Raw genomic sequence first — 24,905 nt, forward strand, 5'->3', positions numbered from 1 at the left:
GCGGGTTACTGGAACCTTAAAACCAGTCGCTTCGGGCAGATGGGGCTCATCAGCCGTGGTTGTCACCTCATCTAGGAGAAGGAAATCTCTGATCTTAAACCTCCGCTGCCTTGAGTCTAGGACCCGAGGGCACAGAACAGAGGGACGGCCACTTAGAACAGAGATGGGGAGGGATTTCTTCAGTCAGAGAGTGGTAAATCTGTGGAATTCATTGCCATAGGTAGTTGTAGAGGCCAAGTCATTGGGTGTATTTAAAGTGAAGGTTGATTAATCAGTGTGTCATAGATTATGGGGAGAAGGCAGGAGAATGGGGTTGAAAAGGACAATTAATCAGCCACGATGGGATGGTGGAACAGACTCGATGGGCTGAATGGTCTAATTCTGCTCCAGATTCCTATGGTCAATATTAAATCAAACAATATTCCAAGCCTACAGCAGTCATCAATCAGCCAGGACCACAAACGTTACAAACTGGGGGAACTTTTCTCATATGTCCATTTCTTCATTTCCTCTTTCAATTCCTCCAACAGGTTCGGACAAACATCTGCTCTGATTGTCGCTGAAATGTGTGTTTTCATTCGAGAACTGCAGGGCGACGGGCACGGGAGCAAAGGGACAAACTGGACGCAAAGTTTAGTGAACGGTTGGGGAACGCGATTGCTTTTAAAATCCTGGGTGTCAGTATCTGTGAGGATCTAACCTGGACCTAACGTATCGACGCACGACAGTGGCTATATTTCATTGGGAGTTTGAGGAGATTTGGTGTGACTTCAAAAACACTCAAAAATATATACAATATACTGTGAAGAGCATTCTAACTGGCTGCATCACCGTACGGTATGGGGGGACGGGGGGACGGCACAGGATCGAAATAAGCTACAGAGTTGTAAACTCAGTCAGCTCCATCATGGGCACCATCCTCCATAGTACGCAGGACACCCTCAAGGAGTGATGCCTCAAAAAAGCAGTGTCCATATTAAGGGACCCTCATCACCCAGGTCGTGCCTTGTTCTCATTGCTTCCATCAGGGAGGGGGTACAGGAGCCCGAAGACACACACTCAACGATTCAGGAACAGCTTCTTCCCCTCTGCCATCAGGGAGGAGGTACAGGAGCCTGAAGGCACACACTCAGCGATTCAGGAACGGCTTCTTCCCCTCTGCCATCAGGGAGGAGGTACAGGAGCCTGAAGACACACACTCAGTGATTCAGGAACGGCTTCTTCCCCTCTGCCATCAGGGAGGAGGTACAGGAGCCTGAAGACACACACTCAGCAATTCAGGAACAGCTTCTTCCCCTCTGCCATCAGGGAGGAGGTACAGGAGTCTGAAGACACACACTCAACGATTCAGGAACAGCTTCTTCCCCTCTGCCATCCGATTCCTGAATGGACATTGAACCCATGAACTACCTCACTATGTTTTATTTCTATTTTTGCACTTCTTATTTAATTTAACTATTGTGTGTGTGTATATATATGTATTTCTATATACACTGGCTGTAATTCAAATTTGGTTTATTATTATGCATTGCAATGTACTGCGGTTGCAAAGACAACAGATTTCACAAGAGATGCCCCCGGTTCTGATTCTCCGTCAGGGAGAGTAATGGAACCAGTTGTGGGCGGCACAGTAGCGTAGCAGTTAGTGAAATTGATCACCGATTGGGGTTCGATTCCTGCTGCTGACCGAAAGGAGTTTGTACGTTCTCTCCGAGACCGTGCGGGTTTCTTGCTGGTGCATGAGAGTGATTCCGTGAATGGAAGGGTTAACGTACGAGGAGTGTTTGATGGCTGTGGGCCTGTACTCACTGGAGTTTGGAAGAATGAGAGGGAGGTTCTCTTTGAAACCTATCGAATATGGAAAGATCTAGATAGAGTGGATGTGCAGAGGATGTTTCCTATTGCGGGCCCTATATTTCAAAAGGGTCAGCATGGACTAGATGGGCCAAAAGGCTTTCCTGCATGTACCTTTCTATCATTCTATTCCAACAACATGGGAGCACAAGAATTCAGGTGTAGATGATGATAAGGGGTACAGATCGAGCATGGATAGCCACTTACTTCCAGGGCTGAAATGGCTAAGACTGGGGGCATAATTTTAAGGTGATTGGAGGAAAGTATAGGGGGGGGGGGATGTGTCAGAGGTAGATATTTTACACAGAGAATGATGGGGGTTATGGAACACACTGCCAGGTGTGGTGGTCCACTTGGTGTGATTAGCTTATTATTTAATTATTTATGGTTTTATATTGCTATATTTCTACACTATTCTTGGTTGGTGCGGCTGTAACAAAACCCAATTTCCCTCGGGATCAATAAAGTACGTCTGTCTGTCTGTACAAGCAGATACATTGGGGGACACTGAAGAAACCACTAGATACGTAGACACATGGATGTGGGAGGGAAGGATAAGATCAATCTTAGAGAAGGTTAACAGGTTGATGCGCCATTATAGACTGAATGGCCTGCAGTAGGGTTAGGGAGGGTTAAATAGGTCAGTTGCACTGTTCTGTGGTCTAAGATGTACAGGTTCGGGTTAGTCAATTGCGAACGAGCTCTGTTGGAACTGCACGCTCGGACTGCGTTGGTCGATGACACATCTCACCGTGTGTGTCAATGCCGGTTGCAGTGTTTGCGATGGAGCTGGAGTGAAGGGATCTGTGAGAATGTGGTGTTGGCTCTCACGCCCAGCCCGATATAGAGCTGTCGCTCTGCTGTGCTGTGATTAGTGTGTGTGATCACGGTTGGAGCAGGAGTCAAGGATGGAGTCATTTCTGCTTGGCCCTGTCATCCTGATGAGACACAGCCGTAAACACAGTCATCGCTGACTGTCCAATTCAGACTTTTAATCACAAGCTGAACAAGGCCTACAACGAGTGGCAGGACAACTCAGATAAGCTGTCAGTCCGTGGTTCCCGGGTGACACGGCTCAGCGGGGCAAAGCTATATCTCTAAATAAGTAGGAACTGCAGCCCAAGACTTGCAGCTCCTTTCCAGAGGTAGATCAAGAACGCTGTACAGGGCCGTACGGGCTGTAGTCGTATGGGCTCTCTTCTGCACCGCTGAGACCCGCCATAAGTTGGGGGACTGCTTCATCACACTCCCCCCCCGCACCATCCGCTACAAGCAGGATTTCTCGGTCGCCAGGCATTTTCTGATTCCCATTCCGAGGTCGATCCATGGCCAAGTTGAGGCCATGGTCAGGGTTGAGGAGCAACGCCTTATATCCCATCCAACATCAATTTCTCCTTCCGGTAAACGAATCTCCACGCTCCCCCTCCTCTATTGCCCACTCTGACCTTTCACTGCTTCTCACCTGTCTATTACTTCCCCCTGGGTCCCCTCCACTTCCCGTGCTTCTCTCCCATCCACTCTCATCTCCTATCTTGCTTCTTCCCCCCCCCCTTGACCTTCCCCCACCCCACATCTGGCTTCACCTATCGCCTTCCAACTAACCTCTTCCCCCTCCTCCTCCTTCTCCTAATTCTTGCCCGTTGATCATGAAAACCACCATGACGTACAACTATGCAACCTTGAGATCTGTCTGCTTACAGGCCACAAAGCAAGAAACCCAAAAGAAACCCAATTAAAAATAAAGACCGGCACCCAATCTACAAGAGAAAGGATAAACAAACACAAATCATGCAAGTACCAGAAGACAGCAACAACGTTCTGAACCGAATTCAGTCCTTAGGTCCGCACCCCAGAGTAGGCCAAAAGTCTCACTTATCTGCTCATCATAGTAGCGGGCAGCGTGGGAGAGTGAGCGAAGTCGGCTCTCGCCTCAGATACTGACGCCCTGTCTTTTCCGGGTTGTAAGTCGTCTACACATAGTCCTACGTGATACAATTAGTCTGAGATTATATTTGTGCTCAGCTTCTAGCAGTCTATCATAAACAAAAAGAAAATTTGGAGGAAGCAATGCTTACGGGAAAAAAAACAGTTGTCCAGTGTATCCTGCCCTGCCCCTAATCGCCTCATTTCTTCTCCTCATTCCTCTACCCTCCAAAGAGTAGACATCTATTTTTTTTGAGTCATTTGTTAACGGAGAACAAGCCTTTCTAGGAATTATCCCTTAATCCCTTCTGGACGGCTTCCAATTTTATTGTAAAATAGGGAATCTACATTATACGTGGCTAAATAAGGAGACCAGAACACTTAAGTCTCTGAGGGCACCAATAACAATGTTCATCACCATACTTCCTCTAAGGTGGCAAAAGTGCTGTCACAGGAAAGCGGCGTCCATCATCAGAGATCCCCACCACCCAGGCCGCGCTCTCTTCTCACTGCCGACATCAGGTAGAAGGTACAAGAACCTCAGGACCCACACCACCAGGTTCAAGAGCAGTTACTACCCCTCAACCATCAGGCTCTTGAACAAAATAGTTCAGTGGTTCCAGTTAATATCAGGGAACGTATACAATATACAACCTGAAATTCTTACTCTCTGCAGCAGAATCAGAAGAAACCCCAAAGAATGAATGACAGAAAAAATGTAAGAGCCCCAATAACCTGGCCCCCTCCCATGCACAAACAGCATCAACCCTGCCCCACCCCCCTCCCCCAACTTATCCCAGTATAAACCGTCAGCATTCCCACTTCCCGCCCTGCGAACCACAGCAAAGCCCCCAAAGAGAGACCATGGTCTACAGCCCATCAAAAACTAACTGTTCACTCCACCGTTTCAACGTCAGCGACAAGGGAGAGACAGGTATCGCTCCTTCCACAGCGACAGGGGAGAGACAGGTATCGCTCCTTCCACAGCGACAGGGGAGACGGCGATCATTCTGGAGCGTCGAGTCGGCACCAAACTCTCACTCACCATCGAGAGAGACAGCGATGGATCACTGAGTGCAGACCCTTCTGCCAGCCACTCTCGCTGTCTTCCATGTTCCGGCTCCCGCCACGCTTCAGTTCGCGACACTGGCAAGAATCCACGTCCACAGGACCACGCAAGGTCCCGAAGGCACCAAGAGGGGATAACTACACTCACTCGCCCCATCACTGAAATGTTCCCACAACCAGTGATCTCACTTTAATGATTCTTTATCTCATTATCTTACGTTCCCGTTATTTACATTTGAACTTGCACAGTTTGCTGTCTTCTGCACTCTGGTTGATCTTTCACTGATCCTGTTATTGTCACTATTTTATAAATTTGCTACGTATGCCCAGAGGTAAATGGATCTCAGGGTTGTATGTGGGGACATATATATATAAAGGTACCCTGAAAATAAAATTTACTGACAAACTTTGCTCTTGAACTTTTTTTGATATCTCCAGGGCGTCATCACATCAAGCCCAGCTCCAGTCACCAAAGAGATCAAGTCATGCTCAACTGATACAGGGCATGATTGGGTGGTTAAGAAGGCGTGTGGTGTGTTGTCCTTCATTAGTTGGGGAATTGAGCCGCAAGGTAACGTTACCAGTCTATGAAACCCCGGTTAGGCCACACTTGGAGTATTGTGCACAGTTCTGGTCACCTCACTATAGGAAGGATGCTGGGGCTTTGGAGAGAGTGCACAGAAGATTTACCAGGATGCTGCCTGGATTACAGAGCGTGTCTTATGACAATGGGTTGAGCAAACTAAGGCAACACAACATCATGGTCTGGAAGGCTCGTCCTTCGTCATACGCCACATCGTATTGACTTGGGCGATCGTGCTCTTTCCAGGACCAGGACTGTTCTTGGCAAATTTTTCCACAGAAATGGTTTGCCGTTGCCTTCTTCTGGGCAGTGTCATTGTCAATACTTTGCAGATCTCACAAATCCTGGTTATACGCACCAGCTGACCCTGACTGTGGGGCTAAGCAGGTGCTACATATTATCCAGGGGTGACCTGCAGGCTAGTGGAGGGAAGGAGTGCCTTACACCTCATTTGGTAGAGACGTATCTCCACTCCGCCACCCTGTAAGGGCTGTACTGTGCTGTAACGTTCTAATATTCTGAGTCTCTGACAGGAGGAGAGAGAGAATAGGGGTGGTTTGAGGTGGGAAGTCCAGAACTTGGGACCCAGGCACTGGAGAGATTAAATTCAGGGAAAGTCAAGAGGTTGGAACTGGAACTGCACAGAGATTTCGGGAGATTCCTTAAGCAATAGGACCAGCAGTAAGCCTGGCCTCAAACTGCCTCACCAGTGAATCCATCGTAAAGGTCAAAGCTCAAAACAGTCCTGTGCATATAACAGTCTTAGGTGCATATATAGAGCTGGGGGGGGGAGTGAGCTTGTAAATTTGGCGGGAGCAAAGGATGTTGGGAATGGCAAGAATAGTGCGTTGTGGGAGGGGCGTGGGACAGGTGACAAGAAGGAGTGTTAGGGGTGGGGAGGGGGGGTGGCGTGGGTGCAGACACACCCAGCCCTGAGACACCAGGCAAAATCATTTGAATCCAAACAACAGGTTTATTGATCATTACAGAATGTCTCTCTGGTGCTTCCCGCTCCCTCTCCTCCCCCTTCCCACTCTCAGTCCACAATAGAGGCTTCCTCACTAAATATATTTAAGAAACATTTAGATAGGTTTTTACATAGTGAGGGAATTAAGGGTTATGGGGAAAAGGCAGGCAGATGGAGCTGAGTTTATGGACAGATCAGCCATGATCTTATTGAATGGCGGGGCAGGCTCGATGGGCCGGATGGCCTACTCCTGCTCCTATTTCTTATGTTTATGTTCTTATCACTCATATCATGAAATTTGCTTTTCCTTTATGGCAGCAGTACAGTGCAATACACAAAATTACTACAGTACTGTGCAAAAGTCTTTGGCGCCCCAGGTGTGTGTGTGTGTGTGTGTGTGTGTGTGTGTGTGTGTGTGTGTGTGTGTGTGTGTGTGTGTGTGTGTGTGTGACAGAGTGTGTGTGTGTGTGTGTGTGAGTGTGTGTGTGTGTGTGTGACAGAGTGTGTGTGTGTGTGTGTGAGTGTGTGAGAGTGTGTGTGTGTGTGTGTGTGTGTGTGACAGAGTGTTTGTGTGTGTGTGTGTGAGTGTGTGAGTGTGTGTGTGTGTGTGTGTGTGTGTGTGTGTGTGTGACAGAGTGTGTGTGTGTGTGTGTGAGTGTGTGTGTGTGTGTGTGTGTGTGTAAGACCTTTGCACAAGAGGTCACTGAATGTTACCATACACTACCTCGAGGTTCATGTTCTTGCAGCCATTTACCGGAGAAAAGAAATACAATTCAAATTTACAAAAGCAGACAAAAACTGTCAAACAACCAATGTGCAAAAAAAAGAGAAACTGCACAAATAAAAAATAAATAATACTGAGAACATGAGTTATTAGGAGCTCTTGAAAGCGAGTCTGTGGGTCACAGAATCAGTTCAGAGTTGAGGTGAGTGAGGTTATCTATGCTGTTTTGAGAGCCTGGTGGTCAAAGTTGGAGTAAAATGTATTACCCAAGTACATATTTGTTATCACATACTGCCTTGAGATTCACGTTCTTGAAGGCAGTTACAGGAAGATAAAGAAATTTAATAGAGTTTATGAAAATCTACAAATAAGGCCCATGATTGACTCCATTTCTTGCCGATGTCATTGACTAAAGCGCAGAGGAAGATTGACATCACTGAGGCGAGTGTGGAAGGCAAGCGAGTGTTCAACACCGTCTACCAGCTCCGCGGAGACGGTGCTGCTGCTGCCAGAGGACGGTGTCTACATGTGACAGTCTCTCTCTCGCTCACTGCTCCCAAAGGAAGGTCCCAGCGTTCGAATGGCCTCTCTCTCCCTTGACGGTGCTGGAGCAGGGTTTACTGCTGCGGTTTGTGGATTGGACTGTAGTTCACATTATGGTGTGTCAATTCTTTATCTTTTGCTATTTTTTGTGCAACGTCTGGATTGGGGCGGCCTGCAGATAACGAACAATTGAGCTGAGCTGATAACGGGTTCTTTCAACTTGGCGTTTTTATATTCGCCGCTTTCGCTCCTCATTTTGTTGCCATTTTGCACGATTCGTTTCTTTGCGAGGGTGGGGGTGGATGTTTTTCTTTCAACGTATTCCGTGGCTTTGCTTGTTTTGCAGCTGTCTGTGGGGACGACAACTCCCAGGGAAGTATACTGCGTAGGTACTGTGAATCCTTGAAGAGTGACAAGCGACAAATGTGAAAAAGACAAACCGTGCAAATAAAAAGAACAAAAGGAACTGATGGTAGACTTCTGGAGAGGGAAGTCGGAGGTCCACAAGCCAGTAATCATTCCAGGATCAGAGATGGAGAGGGCCAGCAACTTTAAGTTCCTGGGTGTAACTATTCAGAGGACCTGTCCTGGACCTCTCTACTTCCTTAGGAGTTCGAGAAGATTTGGTACATTGACTAGCTGCATCACAGCTTGGTATGGAAACATCAATACCCTTCAATGGAAAATCCTAAAAAAGTAGCAGATTCAACCCAGTACATTCACGGGTAAAGGCCTCCCCACCATCTACCTGAAACACTGTCGTAGGAAAGCAGCATCCATTGTCAGAGATCCCCACCACCCAGGCTGTTCCCTTTTCTTACTGCTGCCATCAGGTAAAAGGTACAAGTGCCTCAGGACTTGTAACACAGGTTCAAGAACAGCTACTACCCCTCACCACCAGGATCTTGAGCAAAAGGGGATAAGTTCACTCACTTGTCCCTCTATTGAGATGTTCCCACAACCAATGATCTCACTTTAAGGACTCTTCATCTCATGCTCTCATTATTTATTGCTATTTATTTATATTTGCACTTGCAGAGTTTGTTGCTTTCTGCACTCTGGTTGATCTTTCATTGATCCTGTTGTAGTTACTGTTCTATAGATTTGCTGAGCATTCCCGCAGGAAAATGAATCTCGGGGTTGCTTGTGGGGACATATAAGGACTTCGATAATAAATTAGCTTTGAACTTTAAGTACTGAGAATACAGAATTGTAAAGAGGTCAGAGCTGATGCAGTTTCACCAGAGCTGCCTCAAAACTTTGCCAATTTTAAACTTCATGCCCTTTACACCAGAGAACAATGTTCCAGGGTTGTAGTGCTGACAGAAGTGACAGTAGAGGGATTGCAGCGTTGCTAAGAAACAGGTTTATTGTCGGAATACTTACATCTGTGTTTTGGCCGCAGGAGGTAAACATAATCTGTAAAATAAAGTGTGATACTTAGAAATTCAATTACTGAGTGGTCAGTCCTCGGAACTAAACCAGCCCCCAACCCACCACCCTGCCTGCCGAGAGTGACGGACTGAGTGCCTGACCTGCAGATAATTTCCTCGCTCCTCATCACTCTGTAGTTCCAACAGATCATCGATGTTCACCTCCTCTGGCATCTTGTCTGCCTGCAGAGAGAAAAATTCAACTTAGCCTTGTTCTGTTTGCCCCCCCCCACCCCCCAGCTTCCCACAATCCCTGAGAATTCACCTCAGGGTCACCCAGACCAGAACCCCCAAAGATTTTGCAACAAATCACATTGGACAACAAAGATTTTGCTTCCTGAATACTTTTGCGTGTATCTTATGGATTTTGAACTGCTGATCATGAAAACCACAATGAAATTTCCTGATCACACACTATTTTTTTAATCACCAATAATTGCTATTTCAATTCGTAATTCAAGGCAGAATAACTGATGCCAGGATTAAGGAAGGAATTTTAGTTGGTCCACAGATCAAACAGGTCATCAGTGACAGGCAATTTGAAGGACTTCTGGTGGGACCAGAGAAAATCACATGGAAGGCATTCAAGATGTTGTTCTGGCAACTACGGAGCATCAAACTACGTGCAGATGGTTGGCAACATGCTTCAGGCATACAAAACCATGAAACACAACATGTCACTGAAGATTTATTTTCTGCATTCCCATTTAGACTTCTTCCCTGCCAATCTTGGTGCTGTCAGTGACGAGCACGGTGAAAGGTTTCACTAGGACATTGCCGTCATGGAGAAACAGTATCAGGGCAACTGGAATCCATCAATACTGGCCGACTATTGTTGGACACTTAAGCGAGAAGCTTCAGACACTAACTACAAATGAAAATCATCAACAAAACATCTTTAGCTCAGTTAAAATATTGCAAAGCTTCAGCACTGTTATGCAATTAAATGCATTATCTATATACTACTAAAACTCTCACACTCTGCCTGTCTGTGACCTCCAATTAGCGCAAACGGTGCATTACAGTGGCATTTTTTTTGGCTACATCGACTTAAAATGCGCTAACTTACAGAATGCAGGAAAAGTTCAGGGTTATATACTTGTATAAAATTGCTCACTCGCCAAAATCAACAGCCTCGCTTTCACCCAAGAGCCGATGTCTGCCATGATGGAAACGGCGATGCCACGCCACGACGCACGCACACGGCCCGCCTCACCAGCGCCTCACGATGCTCACAGAGCCGATTCTACCTTCCATGGAAACCGTGACGCCACACCACGACGCACACACACGGCCAGTCTCAGCAGCGCCTCACAATGCTCACAGCAGCAACACCAACCGCAGCAAAAGGACAGGGCTATCACGTCCATTTAGGAGAGCGCCAACCACATCACCAAGAATAATCAGAATCCTGGAGGCTTTGGTGTTACTGCTTCGTATCTTCTATCCAGCATCAGGGTGAAAAAAATATGGACAGCCTAATTATGCCGCGTGGAAAGAGAAGGGGGACATTATGGTCAAGAGATGACACCAAACGTTGTCGGGAAGCGGCAAAGAGAGGGAGAGAACAGGAATCGGATGAGGCCAGGGCTGCACGACTCCAGGATCAAAGAGTCAGGACAAAAAAGATGAGAAAAAGAAGAGACAGAGGAGAAGAAGCATGCATGTCTCCAGAATGACAAAAACAGACAGAGGAAGGGGAGAGAGGAAGAGACAGAGGAGAAAAGATCAACTTGAGAATATGCACCAAAGAGTAATTATTGTGAGAGTTGCTGAAGATGACAGTGGCCGCTTTCAATGACAATACATCCACAGAGAAAGGGCAAGGCAAAGTGCATGATTCATGGAGAGGAGAACTATCAATCATCCTAATATCATGATTGATGACAGGCATCTGTATTTCCAAGAGAAACTTCAGAACTTGGGCAAAACACTTGAAGAATATAACCTGCCAACACCAAAAAACGGTACAATTACTCAAAGTGCTGGCAATCTGTAATTATTGCAGGAACTACAATACAACAGAGATGAACAGCAGGAATTTGTTTCACAGGAGCAGTCCCTATTCAATTATGATCAAAGAGAAGTATATGAATATGTGTGCAACTGCTTGGAAAGGAATCTCTCTTCAATGATTTTCATTGATGATCCTCGCCAAAGTTAGGGGAGATGGAGGTGTTGCTATTGTTGTAGCATCGTCAGGTATTGCAGCAACATTGATGCCTTGTGGTAGGACAGCGCATTCAGGATTCAAAATACCCCTCAAAGTCAATGAAGATGCCCTTTGTAACATCAATTAAAAAAACCAATAATGCAAATTTACTCCAAAGTAAGGCTTTTTGTCTGGGATGTCTGGGCTTATTGTCTGGGATGAGTGCCCCATGATTAGGAAGGAGAGCTCTGAAGGCCGTGGACTGGACTCTTGTGATGTATGTGGCAAGAATGAGGCCTTCAGGGGTACTTTAACCATTTGCTGTGGCGATTTCCATCAGCTTCTAGCAGTTGTGAAATGTGCAAATGATGCTGATGTGGAGAATTCATGCATAAAAAATCCTACTTATGGAGAAGCTTCATCAAGTTTCAATTGAAGAGAAACATGCAATTGAGTGAGGGAGAAGGGCGATATTCTGTGTTCTTATTGGATGTTGGAGAAGACAAGATTGAGAAAAATGAAAACGATGAAATCGAATTACCTGAAGATATGATTCTGCCAGCAAAAACTATGGAAGAATGCATTGATTTCATCTACCCGACATTCGACAATCCTGCAGAACTGTTCTCGAGGAACTCTATCTTAGTTCCTCTCAATGAAATGATGCGAAAAATAAACTTCACATGCATTAGACACTTCCCTGGAATCATGAAAGAATACTGTTCTTTCAATGCCGTAAGTGAAGGAGCTAACACCACTCATTTTCCAACAGAATTCCTTGATTCAGTCGAACTCTCTGGATTGCTTCCACATAAACTGGAATTGAAGACGGGATCTCCCATCATTTCAATGAGGAACTTGGATCCACCAAGGCTTTGCAAAGGAACGCGAATGATGGTGGAAGAACTGCATGACAATCTCATCGTAGCAAAGATAAACATTGGTGCATTCAAAAATGACATTGTCATGATCCCAATAATTACTCTCAATTTATCAGAAGGGGAAGATGTCCCTCTTCAGCAGAGCCAGTTCCCGATACAGTCATGCTTTGCTATGACTATACATAAGGCGCAAGGACAAACCATTGAAGATGTGTTGAGCAAACACGAGGAAATCTGCAGATGCTGGAAATTCAAACAACACCACACACAAGATGCTGGTGGAACACAGCAGTCCAGGCAGCATCTATAGGGAGAAGCGCTGTCGACGTTTCGGGCCGAAACCCTTCGTCAGGACTAACCGAAAGGAAAGAGACTTTCAAATTTATTTAGCGCTTCTCCCTATAGATGCTGCCTGGCCTGCTGTGTTCCACCAGCATCTTGTGTGTGAGGATGTGTTGATTTATCTGGAGAAACTGGAATTCCAGCACGGTCAGCTGTATGTGGCTTTAAGCCAGGGAAAAAGAAATGAAAACATTAGAATATTCTTGAAGGGTTACAGATCAACCAGAAATGTTGTCATCAAAAGTGTCCTTTGTTAAACGAGGAGGAGCTATATTTCTCTTGCTACGAGTCTTTCTTCTTTAATAAACAGTTTTTCTTCTTTATATTCAATAGAAGTTAATTGCTTGTTTCTCCAAATTCCGACATGATTCAAGTGGTCTGAAAGTATATTTGTTTTCAGCTTCAAGCAGTCTACCAGAAACAGAAAAATCTGAGAAAGCAACACCTGAGAAAAAATTGTTGTCTAGTGCTATCTGGAGTCTTTAAGCTTCTAGCGGGTTACCCAGACCCACATCACTCTCCCTCTGCACAAATACAATGTTACACATCTGTGTGCAAAGTAATTTTTATTATCAAAGTACATACACGTCACCATTTACAACCCTGTCATTCATTTTCCTGTGGGCAAACTCAACAAATCTACAGAATAGTGACTCTAACTGGATCAATGAAAGGCCAACCAGAGGGCAGAAGACAACAAACTGTGCAAATGCAAATATAAATAAATAGCAATAAATAACGAGAACATGAGATAATGGGATAAAGAGTCTTTAAAGTGAGATCATTGGTTGTGGGAACATCTCAATGGATTGGCAAATGAATATAGTTGTTCCCTTTTATTCAAGAGCCTGATGGTAAAATGCAGCCACACTCTGGTTAAACCAGGGGAGGGTAACCAGTGGCCTCAGAGCCCGGTGAGATAGGGACATGCCTGTCCCAGCATGCAAAGTCAGCTCCGGCAGACTGGGTGGATGAGATCTACGGTGAGATCCAACGGCCAGGAAGGCCGTCCTGCAACGCTCCGCGGAGAGCGAAGGGCCTGACGAGGCTCAGAAGATGTCACGGCCGTCCACAGAAACCAGGGAAGACCCCAGTTTGTGACGCTTTCGTACCACTGGACCTGATTCCGAGGTCGAGAGAGTGGAACCGTCCCAAGCCCGGCTGGAGGAGGAGGAGGAGGAGGTTTGGGCATGGGGCTAGCAACCCCACCCCGTAAAAACCCAGTGCTACAGACTGGCAAAGAATACAGCACAATACAGATCAGTTTCAGGATATGGGCTGAGAAATGGCAGATGGAGCTTAACCCAGATAAATGTGAGATGCTGCTCCTCGGTAGGGAAAATGCAAGGGAACAGTACACTGTCGCTGGGCAGACAGACCTTGGGGTCCAAGTTCATGGCCCCTTGAGATTGGCTGCACAGGTTTGATGAGGTGGTTAAGAAGGCTTATGGAATGCTTGCTTTTGTTTGTTGAGTGAGTTCAAAAGTCGCACGATTATGTTGCAACTTTATGAAACTCTGGTTTGGCTCCATCTGGAGTATTGTGCACAGTTCTGGTCGCCCCACTATAGGAAGGATGCTGAGGCTTTGGAGAGGGTGCAGAAGAGGTTTACCAGGATGCTGCCTGGTTTAGAGGGCATGAGAGGCCGGATAAACTTGGGTTGTTTGGTCTGAAGGCTGAGGGGAGATCTGATAGAGGTTTACAACATTATGAGAGGCATGGATAGAGTGGACAGAGAGTATGTTCCCCAGGGTAGAAATGTCTAATACTAGAAGGCGTACATTGAACGTGAGGGGGGGTACCAGGGGGATGTGAGGGGTGAGTTTTTTACTCAGAGAGTGGTGGATGTCTGGAATGTGCTGCCTGGTATGGTGGTAGAGGCAAATACATTAGAGGCTTCTAAAAGACACTTGGATAGGCGCATGGATGTGAGGAAGATGGAGTGATATGGACATGGTGTAGGGAGGAGAGATTAGTGTTTGGGTGTTTTTGATTTGCTTTTTAGCTTCTGTGTTCCACAGAGAAACTAATAGAAGCTGCAAAGACTTCATTCCCTGGGAGAGAACTTTCGATGGGCTACACCTGGAGACAACGTGAAAGGCTGGCCCAAGGTTGAGGACTCTGACGAGCTGCCATCGGTAGCCGATGCCGCAGTAGAAGCGATGGGGCTTCACTAAGTAAGGAATTCACTTCTGACACAAACAATCAAACACGAAGCAGGCATGAGAACTTTTAGAGGCATGGTTCTGACAACTCACTAAACAAGCATATCGAAATATGAACCCCTAAGAGCCAAAGAAATGCGAGCCAATAGAATTCAAAGGTCAACTGAAGGGGTAGCCAATCAGGACAGGCTGTGAGGAGGTCAACTGAAGGGGTGGCCAATCAGGACAGGCTGTGAGGAGGTCAACTGAAGGGGTGGCCAATCAGGACAGGCTGTGAGGAGGTCAACTGAAGGGGTGGCCAATCAGGACAGGCTGTGAGGAGGTCAACTGAAGGGGTGGCCAATCAGGACAGGCTGTGAGGAGGTCATGGCTCTATTTGCTGCACCATTGTGATGTTTTGTATTATTTTACAACACTGAACAGAACAGGACAGGACGTTGTGCTGACCTATTAACTCATTAATATCAATCTAACTCTTCTCTCCTACATAGCCCTTTATCTTTCTTTCTAAGATTCTCCCTAACGTACCTGCCACCACCAGCACCGGGCAGCGTGTTCCAAGCACTCAACACTCTGTGTGGAGAAAAACTTAACTCTGACACCCCCATATACTTTCCACCAATCACCTTAAAATTATGCTCCCTGGTATTGGCCATTTCTACCCTGGGAAAAAGTCTCTGGCTATCCTCTCGATCTGTGGCTCGTATCATCTTGGACACCTCTAATAAGTCACCTCTCATCCTCCTTTTCTCCAAAGAGGAAAGCCCGAACTCACTCAGGCTATCCTCTCCAGATAGGCTCTGCAGTCCGGGTGGTGTCCAGAATCAGGGTTACACTCATCGGCAGAGGCTGAGAAATTTGTTGTCTTGCAGCAGCAGTACGATGCAATACATAAAAATATATTATAGATTACAATAAGAAAAAAATATATACAAAATAAATTGCATGGTGCAAAAAGAGTCTAAATATAGTGAGTTAACGCTCGTGGGTTCATTGTCCATTCAGAAATCTGACGGCAGAGGGGAAGAAGCTGTTGCTAAAATGTTGAATGTGTCTCTTCAGGCTCCTGTTCCTCTTCTCTGATGATCGCAATGAGAAGAGGGCATGTGCTAGGTGACGGGAGTCCTTAATGATGGATTCTGAAGAGTCACCTTTTGAAGTTGCCCGCGATACTGCGGAGCCCGCGATGGAGCTGGCTGAGATGACAACTCCCTGCAGCTTTGCCTGATCCTGTGCAGACCAGATAGTGATGTAGCAGTCGGAAAGCTCACCGCAGTACATCTGGAGAAATGTGCCAGAGCCAAGCGGAGTGAATTCTGCACGTAGAGCCCCAGGACTCGCACCACCAAGTTCAGTGACAGTTATCACCCCTCAGCCGTCCGGCTTTTAAACCAAGGAGTGTAACTTCACTCATCCACACTTTCAAAGACTTTTCATCCCATGTTTTCAATATTTATTGCTTATTTATTTACTATTATTATTTTTTCTTTTCATGTTCTATTTGCACAGTTTGTCGTCTTTTGCACACTAGCTGTTTATCTGTCTCTGTCACGTGGGGTCTTTCATTGATTCTATTATGGTTAGTATTCTATCATGGATTTGTTGAGAATGCCCACAAGAAGATCAAACTCCAGGTTGTACAATGCTGTGCAAAAGTCTTAGGTATATATATGTGTGTTTCTTTGTATTTACCGTGAATGCCTGCAAGAGAGTGAATCTCTCTGGTGACACATCTGTACTTTGATAATAAATTTACTTTGAACTTTGAATTCTCCTCTGCACATCCCCCCGCCCCAAGCATTTTAATGGATAACTCCCATGGTTAACTGTCTCTTTCTTAACCAGGTTCATTGGCCGCGTGGGTGATGATTTCGATGATGGAAACTATTAAACATCTCCCTCACCCCCCCACCACCCGCCACCCCGCCAAGCAGACTGTGTTGTGACACCAGCAGTAGAGTTTAATAGAGAACAGATGGGATTTCTGGCTTAACTCACTTCTAGTTTGAGTACACACTTCCAGCCTAACAACAATTAAATCAAGATGTTTTAAACAAATGAAGTAAATCGCCATTAATCAAAAGAAACACTGTGTCTCATTGTGTAATTCAAGACAATGGTAATATTCATAAAACGCTCGGACACCCTGTACGGGTATTTGTGCGTGTGATTACCAGAGGTTTCATCCTGAGCCTCATGCAGGTGGGTGCCCACGTTCAACTTGTTCAAATCGTTCAATTTAATATCAGAGAATGTGATAAGGTATACAATCTGAAATTCTTACTCTGCACAGACATCCACGAAACAAGAAACTCCATACAGTGAATGGTAGAAACATCAGTAACCCAAAACACCCCCTCCAACCCCTCCTTCCCCACCACGCAAACAACAGCAAAGCCCCAAAGAGACGCTGAGCTGGAGGTCATCAAAAATTACAGTCCATCCCAACACTTCAGTATCTCAAACAGGCTCTCTCTCTCTCTCTCTCTCTCCAGCGGGGGAGAGAGGTGTCGCTCCCGCGAGAGCTTGCTGTTCCGACGTTACAATCTTCTGTGCCACTTGTCCGAGCCCACAGCTTGAGGCGTGACGGGTTCTCACTCTCCGTCAAGGAGAGAGAGCGAGACAATGCTGGAGTACAGCGGCCTTCTTCCCACAGCAGCACACACCGCTCGCTGGTCTGATGTCTCCATGGCACTTCAGTCGGTGAAATTGGCGAGGAATCGGGCCATCTATGGGGTTGCTAATGGACATATCAACTTGGAGCAGGAGTCGGCCATCGGAATCACCGACCCACATGCCTTATAGACTGAATGACATAGGAACCGAATTAGGCCACTCGCCCCATCGAGTCTGCTCTGTCATTTTATCATGGCTGATTTATTAGTCCTCTCAACCCTATTCTCCTGCCTTCTCCCTGTAACATTTGACACTCTTACCAATCTATCAACCTCCTCTTTAAATGTACCCAATAACTTGGCCTTCAAGTTATCCAGTCTGCTCCGCCATTTCATCATGGCTGATCCATTTTCCTTCTCAGCCCCAATCTCCTTCCTTCTCCCTGTATGCTTTCATACCTTGACTAATCAAGAATCTGTCAAACTCTGCTTTCAATATACCCTATGACTTGGCCTCACCACAGCTGCCTCTGGCAATGAATTTCACAGATTCACCACCCTCTGGCTAAAGAAAGTCCTCCTCATGTCAGTTCTAAAAGGATGTCCCTCTATTCTGAGGCTGTGCCCTCTGGTCCTAGAGTCACCCACTGTAGGAAACATCCTCTCCATATCCCCTTTATCTAGGACTTCCAATGTTTGATAGGTTTCAATGATATCCCTCCTTAATCTTCTAAACTCTAGCGAGGACCAGGTGAGAGCCATCAAATGCTCCTCATACATTAACCCGGAACCATTCTTATCATCCTCCTCTGGACCCTCTCCAATGCTACCACATCACTTCTTACTGCTCACAAGTGTTTTATAAAGCCTCAGAACCCTTAATTCCCCTAACAATGCAAAAATCTGTGTTTTTGATATATTTCATGAGTTAGCCTCTACTTCTTCTGAGCAGAGAGTTCCACAAATTCACTAGTCTCCTCATCACCGTCCTAAGAAAACAGCGCCCAACGTGGGGCCCAAATCCATGACCCTGAGATTGAGTCTCATGCTTTAGAGTTGGAACTGACTAAATCCCCACTCCTGATTAAAGAGAATTACTGAACTGGTAAAACTTTACGGCTTGTATTTATTACTGGCACATATGCCAGGATGTGTTTCTGGCTTCCGGTCGCTCCCTGTTGCTGCTATTTTGTGAGATTTTTGATCGTGATGGCCTAGCTGGGCAGCCAGAAGGTCATGAACGACACAGTGCTAGATTGAACCGAAACAAATACGCCTGGTCTGTTACAATGACTTTGTGGTTTGATGTTTTATATTCTGTGTTCATTGCTCATTTTTTTTCTGCCGTTTGTGCGATTTGTTCCATTTTTGTGCATTGGGGGTTTGATGTTTTTCCTTGAACGGGTTCCATGGTGTTTCTTTGTTTTGTGGCTGATGATGAATCTCAGGGTTGTATACTGCATACATACTTTGATAAGAAATATACTTTGAATAAAATGAAAAGCTTGTCCATACAGATCAGATCATTACACACAGTGCATTGAGGTAGTACATTATCATCATTATGTGCCATGTCTTATGACATCATCATTATGCACCGTGTTGTATGACATCATCACTATGTATCATGGTCGTAAGACGTGGGCGATCATGGTCTTATGACCATGATTATTCTTGGTAACATTTTTCTACAGGAGTGGTTTGCCATTGCCTTCTTCTGGGCAGTGTCTTTACAAGACGGGTGACCCCAGTCATTATCAATACTCTTCAGAGATTGTCTGTCTGGTGTCAATGTTCAATGTTCAATAGACAATAGACAATAGGTGCAGAAGTAGACCATTCGGCCCTTCGAGCCTGCACCGCCCTTTTGAGATCATGGCTGATCATCTACTATCAATACCCGGTTCCTGCCTTGTCCCCATATCCCTTGATTCCTCGATCCATAAGATACCTATCTAGCTCCTTCCTGAAAGCATCCAGAGAATTGGCCTCCACTACCTTCCGAAGCAGTGCATTCCAGACCCCCACAACTCTCTGGGAGAAGAAGTTTTTCCTTAACTCTGTCCTAAATGACCTACCCCTTATTCTCAAACCATGCCCTCTGGTACTGGACTCTCCCAGCATCTGGAACATATTTCCTGCCTCTATCTTGTCCAATCCCTTAATAATCTTATATGTTTCAATCAGATCCCCTTTTAATCTCCTTAATTCCAGCGTGTACAAGCCCAGTCTCTCTAACCTCTCTGCGTAAGACAGTCCAGACATCCCAGGAATTAACCTCGTGAATCTACGCTGCACTTCCTCTATAGCCAGGATGTCCTTCCTTAACCCTGGAGACCAAAACTGTACACAATACTCCAGGTGTGGTCTCACCAGGGCTCTGTACAAATGCAAGAGGATTTCCTTGCTCTTGTACTCAATTCCCTTTGTAATAAAGGCCAACATTCCATTAGCCTTCTTCACTGCCTGCTGCACTTGCTCATTCACCTTCAGTGACTGATGAACAAGCACTCCGAGATCTCTTTGTATTTCTCCCTTACCTAACTCTACACCGCTCAGATAATAATGTGCCTTCCTGTTCTTACTCCCAAAGTGGATAACCTCACACTTATTCACATTAAACGTCATCTGCCAAGTATCTGTCCACTCACCCAGCCTATCCAAGTCACCCTGAATTCTCCTAACATCCTCATCACATGTCACACTGCCACCCAGCTTGGTATCATCAGCAAATTTGCTGATGTTATTCTCAATGCCTTCATCTAAATCGTTGACGTAAATTGTAAACAGCTGTGGTCCCAAAACCAAGCCCTGTGGCACCCCACTAGTCACCACCTGCCATTCTGAGAAACACCCATTCACCACTACCGTTTGCTTTCTATCTGCCAACCAGTTTTCTATCCATGTCAATGTCTTCCCCCCGATGCCCTGAGCTTTGATTTTACCCACCAATCTCCTATGTGGGACCTTATCAAATGCCTTCTGAAAATCGAGGTACACTACATCCACTGGATCTCCCTTGTCTAACTTCCTAGTTACATCCTCGAAAAACTCCAACAGATTAGTCAAGCACGATTTACCCTTGGTAAATCCATGCTGGCTTGGCCCAATCTTATCACTGCTATCTAGATATGCCACTATTTCATCCTTAATAATGGACTCTAGCATCTTCCCCACCACCGATGTCAGGCTGACAGGTCGATAGTTCTCTGTTTTCTCCCTCCCTCCTTTCTTAAAAAGTGGGATAACATTAGCCATTCTCCAATCCTCAGGAACTGATCCTGAATCTAAGGAACATTGGAAAATGATTGCCAATGCATCCGCAATTTCCAGGGCCACCTCCTTTAGTACCCTAGGATGCAGACCATCTGGACCTGGGGATTTGTCAGCCTTCAGTCCCATCAGTCTACTCATCACCGTTTCCTTCCTAATGTCAATCTGTTTCATTTCCTCTGTTACCCTATGTCCTTGGCCCATCCATACATCTGGGAGATTGCTTGTGTCTTCCTTAGTGAAAACAGATCTAAAGTACTCATTAAATTCCTCTGTCATTTCTCTGTTTCCCATAACAATTTCACCCAATTCATTCTTCAAGGGCCCAACATTGTTCTTAACTATCTTCTTTCTCTTCACATACCTAAAAAAGCTTTTGCTATCTTCCTTTATATTCCTGGCTAGCTTGCGTTCGTACCTCATTTTTTCTCCCCATATTGCCTTTTTAGTTAAGTTCTGTTGTTCCTGAAAAACTTCCCAATCATCTGTCCTCCCACTCACCTTAGCTCTGTCATACTTCCTTTTTTAATGCTATGCAATCTCTGACTTCCTTTGTCAATCACTGTGGCCCCTTTCCCCCCTTTGAATCCTTCCTTCTCCGGGGGATGAACTGATTTTGCACCTTGTGCATTATTCCCAAGAATACCTGCCATTGCTGTTCCACTGTCTTTTCTGCTAGGATATCCATCCAGTTAACTTTGGCCAGCTCCTCCCTCATGGCTCCATAGTTTCCCCTGTTCAACTGCAACACTGACACCTCCGAGCTGCCCTTATCCTTCTCAAATTGCAGATAAAAACTTATCATATTAAGATCACTACCTCCTAATGGCTCCTTTACTGCAAGATCACTTATCAAATCCTGTTCATTACATAACACTAAATCCAGAATAGCCTTGTCCCTGGTCAGCTCTCGTACAAGCTGTTCCAAGAATGCATCCCGAAGACACTCTACAAACTCCCTATCCTGTGGTCCAGCACCAACCTGATTCTCCCAGTTCACCTGCATGTTGAAATCCCCCATAACTACTGCCATAGCCAGGACTTGTGATATGCACCGGCTGCTCGTACAACCATCCACCACCTGCTCCCCTGGCTTCATGGGACCCTGACTGGGGGGTGGATAGGGGCTAAGCAGGTGCTACACCTTGCTCAAGGGTGACCTGCAGGATAGCAGAGGGAAGGAGTGTCATACACCTCCTTCAGTAGAGACGCATCTCCACCCCACCACCCAGAATTAGTACAAGGACGCAGAATAAAGTATTACAGTTGGAGAGAAAGTACAGTGTTGGTCGACAATAAGGTCAGTCTAGTGTCACAAACAACAGAGATGTGGCAGATGTTGCAAATCTTGAGCGACACACACAAAACACCGGAGGATCTCAGCAGGTCAGGCAGCATTGATGGAAATGATAAGCAGGCTGAGTGCAGAGCAGGTGAACGATAAAAGTGCAAGATCATAATGAGGCAGATTGTGAGGCCAAGAGTCAGTATTATTGTACAAAAGGTCCATTCAGGAGTCTGATACCAGCAGGATAGAAACTGTTCCTGAGCCTGGAGACAATCAAGGCCATTTGAGCAAGACCCTTAACAGTGTTGCTGAGCAGAGAGATCTTGGGGTCCAAGCTCACAGCTCCCTGAATATGGCTGCATGGCTCGAAATGGTTAAGGCGGCTCACGGAATGCTTGCTCTTATTAGTCAAGACATTGAGTTCAAAAGTCAGGAGGTTATGTTGCAACTTTATAAAGCTCTGCTCAGGCCACATCTGGAGTACTGTGTACAGTTCTGGTCGCCCCACTAGAGGAAGGATGTTGAGGCTTTGGAGAGGGAGCAGAAGAGGTTCACCAGGATGCTGCCTGGTTCAGAGGGAATGTACTATCATGAGAGGCTGGACAAACTGTGGGGAGCTTTCTTTGGAGCGGCTGGGCTGACAGAAGATCTGATAGAGATTTATAAGATTATGAGGGGCATAGAGTGGACAGGGAGTATCTGTTTTCCAGGGTTGAAATGTCTAATACCAGAGGGCGTACATTGAAGGTGAGAGGGGTAGGTTCAAGGGGGATGTGAGGGGTACGTTTTTACTCAGAGATAATGGATGCCTGGAATGCACTGCCTGATATGGTGGTAGAGGTAAATATATCAGAGGCTTTCAAGAGATGTTTGGATTGGTACATGGATGTGAGGAAGATGGAGTGATATGGACATGGTGTAGGGAGGAGGGATTAGTGTTTGGGGATTTTTGATTTGCTTTTTAGCTGCTTCAGCACAACACTGTGGGGTTAATGGCCTTTTCCTGTGCTGTAATGTTCTATATTCTGTGTGGGGGCAATGGATTTGCCCAGCCCAATCACCCCCTACCAGCACTAGGTCCTTGGCCCTGCACCTCACGGCCCTTCCAGTTCCATCCAAAGTCAAAGTCAATCAATTATTAACGTACATGGGCGCTAGCATGTACCACCCGGAGATTCAATTCTTTCTGCAGGCATCTACAGAAAAATAAAGCACAGCAGTTAGCTCAATGCTACGACAGCTCCAGTGACCCGGGTTCAATTCCCGCCGCAGCTGCCAAAGGATTCTTTACATTCTCCCCGTGGGTTTCCTCCCACAGTCCAGAGACATACGGGTTAGTTGGTGAATTGGTCACGAGTATAATTGGGCAGCCACTGTGCTGTATTTTGAAGTAAAGTGAGAGTATTTATGAATATTGTGCAAATAAAATATAAATAATACTGAGAACAAGAGTTGTAGAGTCCTTGATAGTGAGCCAGGATGCTGTGGAATCAGTTCAGAGTTGTGTTGAGTGAAGTTATCCACACGGGTTCAGGAGTCTGATGGTTGTGGGGTAATAACTGTTCCTGAACCTGGTGGTGTGGGACCTGAGGCTCATTGTGGTGAGTGAAGTTATCCACACGGGTTCAGGAGTCTGATGGTTGTGGGGTAATAACTGTTCCTGAACCTGGTGGTGTGGGACCTGAGGCTCATTGTGGTGAGTGAAGTTATCCACACTGGTTCAGGAGCCTGATGGTTGTGGGGTAATAACTGTTCCTGAACCTGGTGGTGTGGGACCTGAGGCTCATTGTGGTGAGTGAAGTTATCCACACCGGTTCAGGAGCCTGATGGTTGTGGGGTAATAACTGTTCCTGAACCTGGTGGTGTGGGACCTGAGGCTCATTGTGGTGAGTGAAGTTATCCACACTGGTTCAGGAGCCTGATGGTTGTGGGGTAATAACTGTTCCTGAACCTGGTGATGTGGGACCTGAGGCTCATTGTGGTGAGTGAAGTTACCCATACCGGTTCAGGAGCCTGATGGTTGAGGGGTAATAACTGTACCTGGAGTTGTGGGACCTGAGGCTCATTGTGGTGAGTGAAGTTATCCCCTCTGGTTCAGGAGCCTGATGGTTGCGGGGTAATAACTGTTCCTGAACCTGGTGGTGTGGGACCGGAGGCTCATTGTGGTGAGTGAAGTTATCCACACTGGTTCAGGAGTCTGATGGTTGTGGGGTAATAACTGTTCCTGAACCTGGTGGTGTGGGACCTGAGGCTCATTGTGGTGAGTGAAGTTACCCACACTGGTTCAGGAGCCTGATGGTTGTGGGGTAATAACTGTTCCTGAACCTGGTGGTGTGGGACCTGAGGCTCATTGTGGTGAGTGAAGTTACCCACACTGGTTCAGGAGCCTGATGGTTGTGGGGTAATAACTGTTCCTGAACCTGGTGGTGTGGGACCCACGCCTGATGGCAGCAGTGAGAAGAGAGCATGGCCTGTATGGTGGGGCCTCTGATGATGGATGCTGCTTTCTTATAGATATGTTCAATAGTTATCGCTTTTGCCACGGTTTCAGACAAATCCTGCACCTTCTAACCAACTGTGGGACAAAACATTGTCACCTCCTCCTCTTGACTGCACCAATTACTTTAAACCTGGGTGGCACCTAATGGGGTTTCACGACTGGCCGTTATTCGGCACGCCAAGGGCATGGCCTAAGAGCCTCGCTCGACTTTGGAGGCCAGAGATTTCATGACTCTGTAGACGGAGGTGTCAAAGGTCAGTGTCTGGCAGTGACTGGGCAGGAGATCGGTGTGTTGTGGGAGGGGGAAGATTTAAGGCTGTGTGCCTGGAGACCTGAGATCTTTGGGCACATAGCTCGGAATTAGCGACATAATGGACTTTTAACATTGTAAACCAGTGTTGGGTATGTTGTTTGCTTTGTCTCCCCTCTCGTGGTGAAACGGAGACACACCTTTCTCCCTTATTAGGGAAACATAGAGAGCCTGTGGCATGTCGAATACCGGGTGAACGAGTAGTCTTTGGGGTAACTGCAAGTCTGTGTTTTTGTTGGTGGGGGGAGAGGGGATCGTTGCTTTGCTGCCGCTTGTGTGCAGAA

General features: G+C 46.2%; 1 protein-coding gene across 1 annotated transcript in view; it reads right to left on the reverse strand.

Moving 5' to 3' along the window:
- Positions 1–24,905, reverse strand: part of ppp1r14ab (protein phosphatase 1, regulatory (inhibitor) subunit 14Ab) — a 102,375-nt gene that overhangs the window by 17,266 nt on the left and 60,204 nt on the right. Inside the window, exons 2-3 of the mRNA XM_073063780.1 lie at positions 9,198–9,278; positions 9,049–9,081 (exon numbers count right to left, since the gene is read on the reverse strand). Coding sequence (XP_072919881.1) covers positions 9,049–9,081; positions 9,198–9,278 — 114 coding nt within the window. The remainder of the gene's footprint in view (positions 1–9,048; positions 9,082–9,197; positions 9,279–24,905) is intronic.

The sequence above is a fragment of the Hemitrygon akajei genome, chromosome 12 (genome assembly GCF_048418815.1).
Source record: "Hemitrygon akajei chromosome 12, sHemAka1.3, whole genome shotgun sequence".
Lineage (NCBI taxonomy): Eukaryota > Metazoa > Chordata > Chondrichthyes > Myliobatiformes > Dasyatidae > Hemitrygon > Hemitrygon akajei.